Source organism: Dioscorea cayenensis, chromosome 15 (assembly GCF_009730915.1).
Source record: "Dioscorea cayenensis subsp. rotundata cultivar TDr96_F1 chromosome 15, TDr96_F1_v2_PseudoChromosome.rev07_lg8_w22 25.fasta, whole genome shotgun sequence".
In the NCBI taxonomy this organism is placed as follows: Eukaryota; Viridiplantae; Streptophyta; class Magnoliopsida; order Dioscoreales; family Dioscoreaceae; genus Dioscorea; species Dioscorea cayenensis.
This window is the reverse complement of record NC_052485.1, coordinates 22,734,532-22,748,027: the sequence shown is the minus strand read 5'-3', so window position 1 is coordinate 22,748,027 and position 13,496 is coordinate 22,734,532. Positions and strand designations below refer to the sequence as shown.

The 13,496-nt window shown below is 31.4% G+C and overlaps 2 protein-coding genes across 3 annotated transcripts; both read left to right on the top strand.

Moving 5' to 3' along the window:
• The first annotated feature begins 3,931 nt into the window (after positions 1-3,931).
• On the top strand, positions 3,932-7,328 carry LOC120278049 (UDP-glucose 6-dehydrogenase 4-like). Of its 2 annotated transcripts, none has more exons than XM_039284944.1 (3): positions 3,932-3,975; positions 5,042-5,172; positions 5,667-7,328. In XM_039284944.1, the coding sequence occupies exon 3, from the start codon at positions 5,681-5,683 to the stop codon at positions 7,121-7,123; it is 1,443 nt and encodes a 480-aa protein (XP_039140878.1). In that variant the 5' UTR covers positions 3,932-3,975; positions 5,042-5,172; positions 5,667-5,680; the 3' UTR covers positions 7,124-7,328. The 2 variants fall into 2 exon arrangements, with proteins under 2 accessions (XP_039140878.1, XP_039140879.1); XM_039284945.1 differs by lacking the exon at positions 3,932-3,975 and adding an exon at positions 3,992-4,130.
• A 1,366-nt stretch (positions 7,329-8,694) lies between these two features.
• On the top strand, positions 8,695-10,585 carry LOC120276932 (zinc finger protein ZAT1-like). Its single transcript, XM_039283674.1, has one exon. The coding sequence runs from the start codon at positions 9,091-9,093 to the stop codon at positions 10,288-10,290; it is 1,200 nt and encodes a 399-aa protein (XP_039139608.1). The 5' UTR covers positions 8,695-9,090; the 3' UTR covers positions 10,291-10,585.
• The last annotated feature ends 2,911 nt before the right edge of the window (positions 10,586-13,496 follow it).

Sequence of the window (13,496 nt, the reverse complement as noted above, 5' to 3'; positions counted from 1 at the left end):
CCTCAATGATAAGAATATGATATGACAAAATGGAGAAAAGCATAAAAAAAAAAAAGACATGAAGAAAAAGGGGTATCAAAGAAGAAGAAGAAGAAAAAAAGGCCTACTTGAGAAAGAGGGTACTATGAATCTATGATAGTCTTGAGTTGCTTCCTATCAATATTGAATATGATAATATTGAATACGATGATATATGACCAGGCTAGGAAGCTCTCTCAATTTTCATATCTATCCATTGAATTAAGTGTTCTTAAAAAAAAAATTACAAAAAGTCGTTATGTTTATTTAATTATCAAAATAAAAATGATTAAATAAATGTTATTAAATAAAAAAACTTAAATTTGTATTGTCGATATTTTATTTTGAACTTGTTTAAATGATTTATTTTAAATTATTGCTATATAGGGAGTGGGATGAGAAATGGGATTAGAGCGTGAATCCATAGATTAAAAAAAAAATATCCGTCTATTTTTCAAATGTTAGAAACTCATTCATAGGGAATAAAAATATATTATTAAAAAATTAAATGAGAATAGATCTTTCAATCATAATTCTATTATATTAATTAATTATGAAATTTCAAGTGTTTTAATTTTTTTTAAAAAAAATTACGAAATAAGTCGGGAGATGGAGGATTCTGGAACTTAGCCAATCCGAACTCAAACCAATAATGTTTACTTTGACAATGTATAATAAATTTTAAAATTTTTTATAAAAAATCCTTACATGTTTTTATAATTAAAAAAATTTAAAATAAAATTTTATGAAAATACATAAAAAGTGATCTTACTTTTATGCCCTCATATAGTATCATACTCCTCTTAGTCCTCTATGTTTGTATGCTGTATAGTGATGTGTGCCCCCCTTCACCTATCCAACCAATTATTTTATTTTATTTTAATATTGTATATAATATTTTTTAAATATTTTTATATAAAATATTCTCATTAACTTACATATTTTTATAATTACAAAATAAATTATATTTAATGAAAATACATATTTATCTTTTGCAATGTCTTTATTATCTTATAAAAAAATCATATAGTGAAATTAATCTCAATATATAAAAAAATGCATAAACACATGAAAAAGGGCTACATTGAAGTAAATTTTCTATAATCTTTGATATTGCACTCTATTATCTAAATAATTATGTTTAAAATAAATAAATAAATTTGTGGGTTTTTAAAATAAATAATTATTATCTAAATAATTATATATTTTTCCTTTTTAACTATATAAAGAAAAGGTATATAGACAATCCTTATAAAGAAAAGGTATATAGACAATATTAGTAGGTTTTTATTTTTATATTTTATTTTTTTTATAAAGAATATTTGTGTTTTCTAAGCGAATGTACTAAAAATAAAATTTTTATGGGGTATATACTAGTTACCCACTTTTTTGTGGTGCATTTTTTAATTTTTAATTTTTTTAAAATTAAATTAAATATTTGTCATACTTGACACATTTATAAGATAAATAATGACAGATAAAATAGCAAACAAAAGTTGGACCAACCAAACAACCTTTATTATTCAAATTAAGTGAAAAGACATTTTAAGAAAAATTTTGATAGCCGTTAAAGTGGGTGATGATGGCTTGTATGTATGGCTATATAAATAAATTAGCTGTTTAGTCTTACAAAACAATTTTTTTAGTATATTTTTTTAACTAAAATCAAGTTGATTATTTTTAAAAATGCATTTTTTTTTTCATTATATTTTATCTTGGTTGGAGCCAAATATTGTATTAGTTTGTTGATATACAATGAAATGCATTTAGTACTAATTTTTTGTTTAATATTTTTGACATGTGACAAAATCACTATAATGTGGATTCAAATTTTTATTTACACTTACTTGCTCGAAAGATCTAGTGTAAATAGATTGTATATATATAACTAAGGCATAGCTAGAAAATATTTTGAGAGGGATCTAATAAAAAAAAAGTATTATTTAGTTTTTACACAAACTAATTTAATTAATTGAAGTTGCATTTTACTCTCTCATAATATTGAAATCATTTAAAATTAAATCAAAATTAAATTACATAATGAGATTTGAAGTTTAGAGAAAGGAGTTTAAAATTTAGAGATGAATGATGATTAGCCTTCAATATATATATATATATATATATATTGGTGAAGTATGCATCAATATTTGATCTGTTAGACCTATTAATAATTTATTTTTAATATTGCATATAAAAAAATCACATGCTTTCAATTAGAAATATAAATTAAAGAATTAATATAAAATGATAAATATTTTTTTGTATTTGAACAAATAAAAAAAATTAATGGCAAGCAAAAGGTTGGAGATATCCGGATGATTCAATGGCCATTAAATTTGAGTTAATTTTTATAGTAAAAATCAGCTATTAGAATGATATCCGGATAATCAATAGCTATTTTATTTTAAATTATTAAATTATTTTAATTAAATTCTTATTACGAATAATTAAGTTTTTTAATTATTATCCTTACCATTTAAGAATTTTATTGGAGATAACATTAGATTTTAGTTAAATTTTATAATAAAAATCAACCATTCGAATGATATCTGGATAATTAATAGCTAATTTATTTTAATTTATTAAATTATTTTATTTAAATACTTATTATGAATAACTAAATTTTTTTTAACTATTATCCTTATCATTTAAGAATTTTGGTACGATATTGTTATCTTTTATTTATAATATACATTATTTAATAAAAACAAAAATTGCATATATTTAATAGGTTTTTTGTTAATTTATATATATAACTCTTGAAAATTTTGCTTCTTACCTTTAATATGTAAATAATTCCGAAAAATATATTATTCTTTAAATATATTATGTAATTTTTTACATTTTTTTATATTCAGAGTAAAGTAAAATTATATTTGAAAGATACTTTTGTCTATATGATCATTAAAATCATACATCACCAAACAAATATTTGAGGAAAATAAAATTCAATGACCAAAAGGGTTTCTTTCTTTCTTTCATAGGTGTATATATATATCAGAAATTTTTTTCTTACTAAAATTTTTATTATTTGCAAAGTTATTTTTCATTTTTATTTTTATTTTTATTTTTTAATAAAAAACCCTTTTTTATTAGGATTTTATAAACCACTAAGATTTTAATAGCAATAAGATTGATATGGTTGGTATTTATAGTTTTTCTTATTCAATTAGAAATTTATATTAATGGAATCATTAAAATATTGATGCTTTCAACATTATAATTTTATAATTATATATCACATATAGCTACTCTCTTTTAATAGTAATAATAATAATTTTGTTATTATCATAAATATTATCTTTAACACCATATCAAAATTCTCTCATGAATATGTTTATTTAAAATTTTATAACAAAACATACATTATATTATATAATAAAGTTAGGTTCACATTGTCCATTTTGAACTATATATCTTGGTAAATATTCTTTGAAATTTTGGGTGCAATATTATGTCCTCCCAACTCCATTATTGACTACAAAATTAGTACCAAAATTAGATACTCACCAACAAAACTCAACAACCATTGAAATATTTATGTATTATTCAAAGGACTTAATTTAGTTTATATTAAAAAAATTAAAATAATTTAATTGTTTTACTTTTATATATTTTTCAAGTTATCATCAGACGAATATTCCAAGAATATATTTTTTTTATTAAGTTATAATTTTTTTTATTATAATTGATTTAGTAGTGACCTTAAAATTTAAATAAAAAATTAATTATAAGGTAATTATATGTTATTAATTATAATTATTATTATTTAAAACAAGTAATTATTAATTAAGCACTAAATTTCTAATGGATTTGGTTTCTAGAAAAACTCAAAAATTCAAATTTATTTTATCTAAAAAAATCAATTATTGTTTTTTTTAAATCTTTTGGCATTTTCTTATTGAAATTTAGAGCGCGGAGAAAGATTGAAAACAAAACCCTAGGAAGAAGAGAAAGGTATTAGAATCCCTCTTGTCTCCCAAATTCATTGGTGTTTGATTTGCTTTTTCAGTGTTTTTCACGTTTCCAACAAACTCATCATTCAGTTTTGCATGATTTTCGTGGCATTTACCCACCCAATCTCTCACGCTGTTTGTGTCTTCGCATCCCTGGTTTGTTTCGTTTTGTTTGCGAATTTTGGGTTTTTAATACTTCTCTTTTCTTGTAAAACACTCAAAGTTTTCTCTTTTAAAGATCTCTCGTTGGTTTCTTTACTGGAATTTGAAGTTTTCTTTTGGTTTTTTTTTTTTGTTTTTGTGAATTATATTGAGTGAAGAATCTAAGAATACGTTTAAAATCCCAATTCACATGTAAAATGCATCTTGTGTTTTCAGATCTTTCACTTTACTCACATAAAAATTGGATTTTGATGTGAAGTCCTGTGTAAAGTTAGGATCTTTGGATTGTGATAGTTTGTTCTTTTTGATTATTGTTTGCTTTTCATGGTTGAAAGTTCATGCTTTTATTGCTATTTGATACCTTTTACTTCTTGTTAATTATTCTAGAGAAGAAAAACTGACATCTTTGACATCATCTTTGTATTATATTAGCTTTCTTTGGGGCTACTGTACATACAGTTTGGTTTGTCTCTTGTTTTTAAATAATCTTGTGTTTGAGCTTTGTTTAATACTCATGGTCAGTTTCGGTTGGGTAGCAACATGGCTTCTTCTTAATTGCCTTTAACTGCAATTTGATTCTAATTGTTTATTTAATGTAATTGCTAGAAAATCTTATTGTTTGGAAGCATGTGAAGTTTATAACGCCATCTGTATGTTGTGGGAAAACTTAATTGATAGAATGTGGAATGAGAGTATATTGTCAGGCTGCAGTGTTGCAGTTACTTATTCTATGAGTTTATAAACTTGTTGTTTATTTACAATCAGACTTTTTTTTATGTTTGTGAAGAATCTAGTATATAAAGGTACTATGTAAAACTGGGTTTGGTGGCCCGTGATGTTCTTGATAGTAGAATGCTTGTTGAATAGGACGTCTCAGTTATTGATTGACTTTTTTTCATTGTTAGTTTGCGAGAAGGTGGAGGGTTAGATCTCAGTTGTTTGGGATATATAAGGAGTTGCAACTCTCCCCTTCTTTGCAGAACAAGCTTCCTGCTTCTCTCTTCCTTTTTCTTGTCAGTCTACTGTATCTTAGGAGGTAATTTACTTGTTTCATTTTAATTCTGAATGTCTGCCTTTGTTACCCTATCTTTTGCTGTTGTTTATATGGTGTTAATTCAGTTGTTCAGAAATCTGAATGTTTTCATTTTAAATCTTTCTTAAGGCATATCTAGAGTCATGTTCCATGTATTGTCAATGAATTTTATATTGAATGGTGAAGTTTTGAAGATGCTGCTCAAACTTGATTAAGTTTGATCTATGCATTCTGATGTTTGTGCTCTCTCTGTATCTATTGGTACTAATTCATTTCAGATCTGCAGGTTTGCTATCAACCTCATCTTTATCAGAAATATATTGTCCTAATCGATCATCTTTTTTGGTCATTAGTTTCTTTGAATTTAGTGAATATGTTAAATTTCTGTTCTTTTCTTATGCATTCATCTGAGAATGTTATGTGAAATTCAGTGGATACATCTTATTGCTGCATTGCAGATTGATATTATAAACTTTTCGGTTACTAACATATTGCAGATTAAAGTACAAACATGGTGAAGATCTGCTGCATTGGAGCTGGATATGTTGGGGGCCCAACTATGGCCGTTATTGCTCTGAAATGCCCTTCAATAGAAGTGGTTGTCGTTGACATTTCGGTTAACCGCATCAACTCATGGAATAGCGACCAACTTCCCATTTATGAACCAGGCCTTGATGATGTAGTCAAAGAATGTCGCGGAAGAAACCTCTTCTTCAGCACTGATGTAGAGAAGCATGTTTATGAGGCTGATATCATTTTTGTCTCCGTGAATACACCAACCAAAACCCGTGGGCTCGGAGCTGGCAAAGCTGCTGATCTTACTTACTGGGAGAGTGCTGCTTGGATGATAGCTGATGTCTCCAAGTCTGACAAGATTGTGGTTGAGAAATCCACTGTTCCTGTCAAGACTGCAGAGGCCATTGAAAAGATCCTAAATCACAATAGCAAAGGAATTCACTTCTCAATTCTCTCGAACCCGGAATTTCTCGCTGAGGGTACGGCAATTCAGGACTTGCTAAAGCCTGATAGAGTGCTTATTGGTGGACGGGAGACTCCAGAGGGCCAGAAGGCTGTTCAGGCACTAAAAGAAGTATATGCTCACTGGGTGCCTGAGGATCGGATTATCATTTCAAATTTATGGTCAGCGGAGCTTGCCAAGCTCGTCGCTAATGCCTTCTTGGCCCAGAGAATCTCATCAGTGAACGCCGTTTCTGCTCTTTGTGAGGCCACCGGAGCTGATGTTACCGAGGTAGCATACTCTGTCGGAAAGGATTCTAGAATTGGGCCAAAATTTTTGAATGCCAGTGTTGGGTTTGGGGGGTCCTGTTTCCAAAAGGACATTTTGAATCTGGTGTATATCTGTGAGTCCAATGGTCTTGCTGAGGTTGCCAACTACTGGAAGCAAGTTATCAAGATCAATGACTACCAGAAGAATCGGTTTGTGAATCGTGTCGTCTCCTCCATGTTCAACACTGTTTCTGGAAAGAAGATTGCTGTGCTTGGATTCGCTTTCAAGAAGGACACTGGCGACACAAGAGAGACCCCTGCGATCGACGTCTGCAAAGGTCTATTAGGTGACAATGCGACAATCAGTATTTATGATCCTCGAGTTACAGAAGACCAAATTCAGCGAGACCTGGCAATGAACAAGTTCGATTGGGATCACCCGATACATCTGCAATCACTGAGCCCGACATCAGTGAAGAAGGTACGCGTAACATGGGACGCGTACGAGGCTGCAAATGGAGCTCATGGAGTCTGCATTTTGACCGAATGGGATGAGTTCAAGCAACTGGACTATCAGAGGATCTATGACAACATGCAAAAGCCAGCATTTATCTTTGATGGGCGCAACGTAATTGATCCGGAGAAGCTCAGGGAGATTGGCTTCATAGTATACTCCATCGGGAGGCCACTCAATCCCTGGCTTAAGAACTTGTCTGCTGCATCTTAACTTAAAGACTCAACAGTTATACTGCAGTTTCAATGTTTCAGAATTAACTATTCTTTGTTTCCCAGTTTTCGTTATGGTCGAATAATGTGTGAGATGTTCTTGTCTACCTAAGATCGATAGCTTATGAACTTCTTGTTCTTGTTCACAAGAGTTGAGTGTTAAACCTTTGTTTGCTATTAATGGTAAAATATATCCATTTGAATTACTTTATGGTGTCTCTGAAATGCAGAAATCTTTTTGGTTTAATGTTCATTTTAAGAGTTTTTTTACACATCAAAATGTATTCAATTCTTATGGTTTCTCTCTTGAAACTCTCTTGTTGGTTTTCTTGCAGTAAAAGCAAAGCAAAGCTTACACTACTCAGTGTAGGAAAAGACACCACAGTTTTAATTCATGAATTTGGTTGTCTAATTGTGGTTGCAGATGATCTGAAAAGATTTTCTTTAGGATTTACAATTAATTGTCTAATTGTCAGGAGTAATTACTTTCTTTTGAAGCTCGGGCAGGCTTGTGTCTCTAGACGGTAGTCTTTTTTTTTCTTCCTCTGTTTCCGTTCTTATTATTATTATTATTTTTTCTCTTTTTTCGGGTTTTGTAAACCTCACCCATGATGAGGTTTTTAGTCGGTCATTATTTTGTTCTGTTAGTTTTTTTTTTTTCACTGTTTGTGTTATTTTTTTTCTCATTTTTTTTAATAAAATTGTGATTTATTCACTTTTATTAAAAAAAATACAATTAATTCGCATACACATTTAAATCTTTTGAATAAAAAAAAAATTGAATTTCAAGAGATGATTTTTTTTTTTTCTCTTCAGATAAAACTTGCCTGTTCAAACCAATGACTTGGATTTCAAACTTCAAAGAACATTAAGATTGATAAAATTAGTTAGATATCTTTTCATTCTCTATGCATTTAAAGCAGAAACAGAAAAAAAAGGAAACAATTTGTTTCTTATTTTTTTACAAATAACAAAGCTTTTATTTTGAATAAATATGAGTTGATTGGTTCCTCAAGAAACATAAATCTCCTTAAAATCAATTTTTTTTTTTATAAAAATAGATAAACCACCGAATTTATTAAGAACAATCAAATTTTTTAAAATTGATAACAAAAAATCATGAAAAGATCCCTTCAATTAATGTGACATTAATAAAAAAAATAGTTACCAAAATTTCAAAAAAAAAACCCAAAAAAATTGAAAGAAGGAAGGAAGATTGAGGATCAGTACGATCCAAACAATTGAATAACGGTGAGTGATTCTTTCCGTGTTTCAACGGGTGGGGCCCACTCGAGCTAAACTAAAACATGCCACGTGTCCATCAGTTTTGCCTGTTTGCTGTTCGGCACCGCGCAGCGAATCAAGGTACAGGCTAAGCACGAGAGACAAAAGAAGGAAGTTAGGGGCAGTTAGTTTCATGGCGGGGCTCCACATTGCATCGTGATTAACAACAATTACACGTGGATAAATCATAGACGTTCGATCAGCTGGCGTAGGATTCTCAAAAGGGCACACGTGCTGCTGATCTTTGCTTGCTGGTGTTCTTGCTCATCTTTAGAGAGAGAAAGAGAGGGTTAGAGAGAGAAAGAGAGGGTTTCAATCTCATTCTCTTTCTCTTCTTTGCTTTGCTTTGCTTTCCATGCATGGAATTCTCATTCCAAACTAGAAACAGAGAGAGATATAGAGCAAAACAAGCACTAATCTCTCTTTTTCACTGTGAAAGTTGCAATCTTTGCTTCTCTAAAGGCTTGTGGTGTTGCCTCCCAAGTCTCCAAACCCAAAAAGGAGCCATCTTTGAAGCAAGAATCTGAAGGTGAATGCATGGAAAGCAAAGATCTGATTGGATTTGAGCATATATTGTGAGGTTTTTCAAGTTTGAGTTCCTTTTTTTTAGGTTTTCTTGTTTCCTTGTTTTTCTGATCTGAGAGTGGGTGTGTGCTTGCTTTGGTTTGCTCTGTTCTTGGTCTAATGGAGGGAGATGGGGAGAGGGGTCATAGATGTAAGGTTTGTAGGAAGAGTTTCTCTACTGGGAGATCTCTTGGAGGGCATATGAGGTCTCATGTTGTGATGAATTCAATGGTGGTTGCTGTTGAGAAGGAAGAGGAGAAGAAGATTAGAAACTCTGTTGGGTTTGTTAATGGCTATGGATTAAGAGAGAATCCCAGAAAGACTAAGAGATTCACTATCTCTTTGAAAAAGAGATTTGAGAAGGAGTGTGGAGAGAGTTTCAAGTCTCTGTCTGGGGATATGAGATATGTAGCTGCTGCTGCTGCTGCTGCTGCTGATGATGATGATGAGGATCATGGACAAGAAGATGAAGAAGAAGATGAACAGGAAGAAGAAGAAGAAGAAGAAGAAGAAGAGGAAGAGGGTTCTTGGAGTGTTTTATCTGATAATGAAGCTACTGGATTGGTAGTTCCTGCAAAGAAGAAGAGATCAAGAAGGATGTCAATGGCAATGGAAGCACAAGCTTCTTCATCTTCAGCATTGGAGCAAGAAGAGCAGGAGGATGTAGCTGTGGCATTGATGATGCTTTCTAGAGACACTGGACATTGGAATGTTTCTGAGTCTTCTGATAAGAATTCAGTTGTTGAAGAAGAACAACAACAGTTGCTGGTTTCTGATAATAATTTTCGATTCAAGAAGCAAAAGATGATTGTTTCTGATGATAATGACAGTTCTGAGCAATGTGATTCAAGGAAGAGAAGCAAGTATGAGTGTTCTACTTGTAAGAAGAGTTTTCAGTCTTATCAAGCTCTCGGAGGTCACAGGGCGGCGCATAAACGATATCCCAGAGGTTGTCTTGGATTGAGGATTGATGAGAATGGGATTGAGAACAACATAAACAGTGATGCTTCTATGGATGTTTTGGATACTAAGAAGGGTAAGAGCCATGAATGCTTGATTTGTGGTAAGTGTTTTTCTTCAGGGCAGGCTTTGGGAGGCCATAAGAGGTCTCATTTGGCTTTGAGCAACATCGATGCCGGCAGCAGTGATCAGAATGCTGTGATTCCTGACTTGATTGCGAGCAGCATCGATAGCCGAGGTGATCAAAATGCTGTGATTCCTGACTTGATTGATCTGAATCTTCCAGCTCCTGTTGATGATGAATCAAAGTTCAAGAATTGGTGGAACTGTGGCACTGCAGTTGGCATGATCTCTAATTGATTGATCTTTTGAAGTTCATGAGTAGAATTCTCAAAACTCTAGGTTCTTAGTTTTGTCTTTCTTTCTTTCTTCATTGGAATAAGTTCTATGAGGAGAATTCAGTATGTTTGAACTGATTCTGTTCTAGTTTTTTACTTGAGTTGAATTCTCTGATTAGTTTTCAGTAATTCTGCAGTATGAGTAGAAACAGTGTCTGTAATTTGAGCTGATTGAAGTCTCAAAAAGATGCAAGCTCATACTGATTTTGTTCCTGTTTTTGTTGTTCCTTTTTTAGTTCACTGATTAACTCCCTGCATTTCTGCAGTTAAATTCTGCAGACTATCTTCATTTGTGCTGATTGAAGTATGATTTTTTTTTTTTCATGTTTAATGTTTTAAATATCACTGTATCATACTAATAATTCTTAAATTTATGACCATTGAAACACTAAATCTTGGCTTTGATTATTTCCAAAGAAAGAGAAAGAGCATCCATGAAACCACAAATGGAAAACATTGAAAAAAGAGAAATTACTGCAGATATGATTTGATTTCTCCCTTGGCAAATTATGCCTTTCCTTTTTTACTAATTTTTCCCCAATTCAATCTTGATTTCTTATGATCAAACATTTACAAACAAATTCAGAGATTACAAATAATAAAACTCAATGTTTTGATATGCATAATAGTATGGTGTAGGTGAACAAGAGCAAAACAAAAAGCATGCCAACTAACAATCTTTTGCCAACAAACACTGAGAAAGTTTTGGTTGAAATGATTGGGCTGTGAATCCACTACAAGGCATGGCTAATATTTATATATAAGCATAAAAAAATATATATAAATATATTGAAGCATTGTGGTCTCAGATTGGTTGTTCACTTGTCCACCAAAACATATGACAACCCATCTCCCTTATCTATGCTTCTGTCTTTTCTCTTCCTCTCCTTCTAAAGCATATTACCTTTAATTTTTATTTAATTAAATGGATAAAAACCAAGATTAAGAATTAATAAAAAAACACTCAGGTCTGTGAATAGTTGTTGAAAGAGAGACAGAGAGAAGGTGGTGGGAAAAGAGGAAGGACAAACATGTGGGTTTTGATTTGAGTATCTGCAACTTCACTCTCTATCATTGCATGAATAATTCTTGTTGGTCAGTGTTGGTACAGAGTACTAGTTCAACAACTTAACTGCCATGTAATTCACCTGCAACTCAAAGTTCATCAACAGCACAACAACAAAAAAAATTCAAAGTTATTTTGTATCATGTATTCATTAATATCTTTGTTTACTTTTCTAGTCTCAAATCGATGCCAACAATGGTTAGGCCTATATGCATCAGATTTCTTGTATAAAATATTCGTGTCTTGCTGAAAAGATGGCTTCAGCAAAACACACATTGGTCATAGAGCTTGCATTCTCGCTCCTCACGTGTGCCTACATATAACATTGGTCATATTTGTCAAAAAAAATATCAAATTAATAATCTCATATATATATATATATATATATACACACACATTGTAGATGAGAAATTGTAACGAAAAATATTAAAAAGTTATAAATAAAAAGTTCTCTTCATTGATCCGCAATTTTTTCAGATGTGGTTCACGTTTGGCAATTATTGCTGTAGAGACACATTTTTCGTGGGGCATGAGGCAATTTGTATTGCATTTATTTTGTTTATTTTTGTAACTCTCGCTGGTTATATATATGTTTTATCGTTTTAATAAATTTAGTTGTTTGTCTTCTATATAAAAAAAAATAAGTGGAAAACTTGTTTGTGATGGATGAGAATGAGAATTATATTTTTAGAAAGAGACCAAATTATAACTATGTAGAGGAAGGCTTTTAAATAATAATAATAATAATAATAATTTTTGTTTTATATAATTTGTAAGCTGGGAGAATTGGATTGACATGAATGTGGTCCTGGACATAATGTGGAGATGGGATGTTGCTTTCAAGATCAACATTGTTCTCATATAATTCATGTCCCAAAATTGAAAAATATATGAAATAATAAATACAATAAAATCAAATTAAAAAAAAAAAAAAATCTAGAGAAACTTAAATATTGATGTTAAATTTGCATATTTTATTTAAAACTAAAATAAAAAAATAATAACAAATGACAACTTAAAATGATCCACTAAGTAAACACCACGTGGCCACAAGATTGCGGCTGATGCTGATCCCGAGGAACAATGATCGGCGGATACACGAGCTACGTATTTATACTACCAGAGAACTTCATCTTCGTCTCCGACTCGACGAAGAGTGAGTCCTTCTCTCTGGTGATGATCGAAGGTGGCGGAGAAGGTGGCGCCGGCGAACCACCCTTCGGCGCCCCTCCGCTTCTCCCACCTGCAACCTAATCCTGAACCTTTCTCCTCAGTCATGGTTGATCCCTATCTGGGAACGTACCTGCAAGGATACACCACGCCGGAAGTGCCTCCAATGGCGTATTATCCACTCGCCGGAGTAGGAGGCGGTCTCAATTTGCAAGCTTTCAGAAGTGTTTGTCTCCTTAATGCTTATTGCTTGTTCCTTGATTTCTGAAAGCCTTTGTCTTTGCGTCCTCTGTGGTTTTAGGTATCTGGATTTCTCTTTTGGATGGTCTGATTTTGTGCAAATAATGTCTGATGTTTCTCTTTTAGTGATGAATTTCAAATACTGGATTTGTTCTTGGTGGGCATTTAGATGATGAAATTGATGGAATGCATCATCAGTATTAGATGAATGTGCATTGTGTTTGTTCTTAGAATGCTGAAATACTAGTATTTAGTTATGAAAAAGGTAAATGCATGTTCTTCCTCTCAATTGTTGTGAATTATACTTATGTTTGAAATTTTCATTTCATGTTCTGTTTCTGAAGACTTTTTCAGCATTACTGCATTGTTGTTCATGTAATCATTGTCTTTTGTGCCTTTATTGGTTGCTCCACAAACTGATGCCTTTCTCTTCTTGTAGCTTGAGAACATTGTTAGGCTATTGCCAGGTTTAGGACCTTAGATGAGTTCCAATATTTAGAAATGCATGAAAGAATATATAGTTAGGGAAACATAACCTAATTGATGGAAGCATAAACTGATCAATTGCATAGCTATAAGAAAAGGTAAATGCATGTCTTCCAACCTACAACTACTAGTTCTCAATTGTTGTGAATTATACTTATGTTTAAAATTTTCATTTTATGTTCTGTTTCTGAAGACTTTTTCAGCAT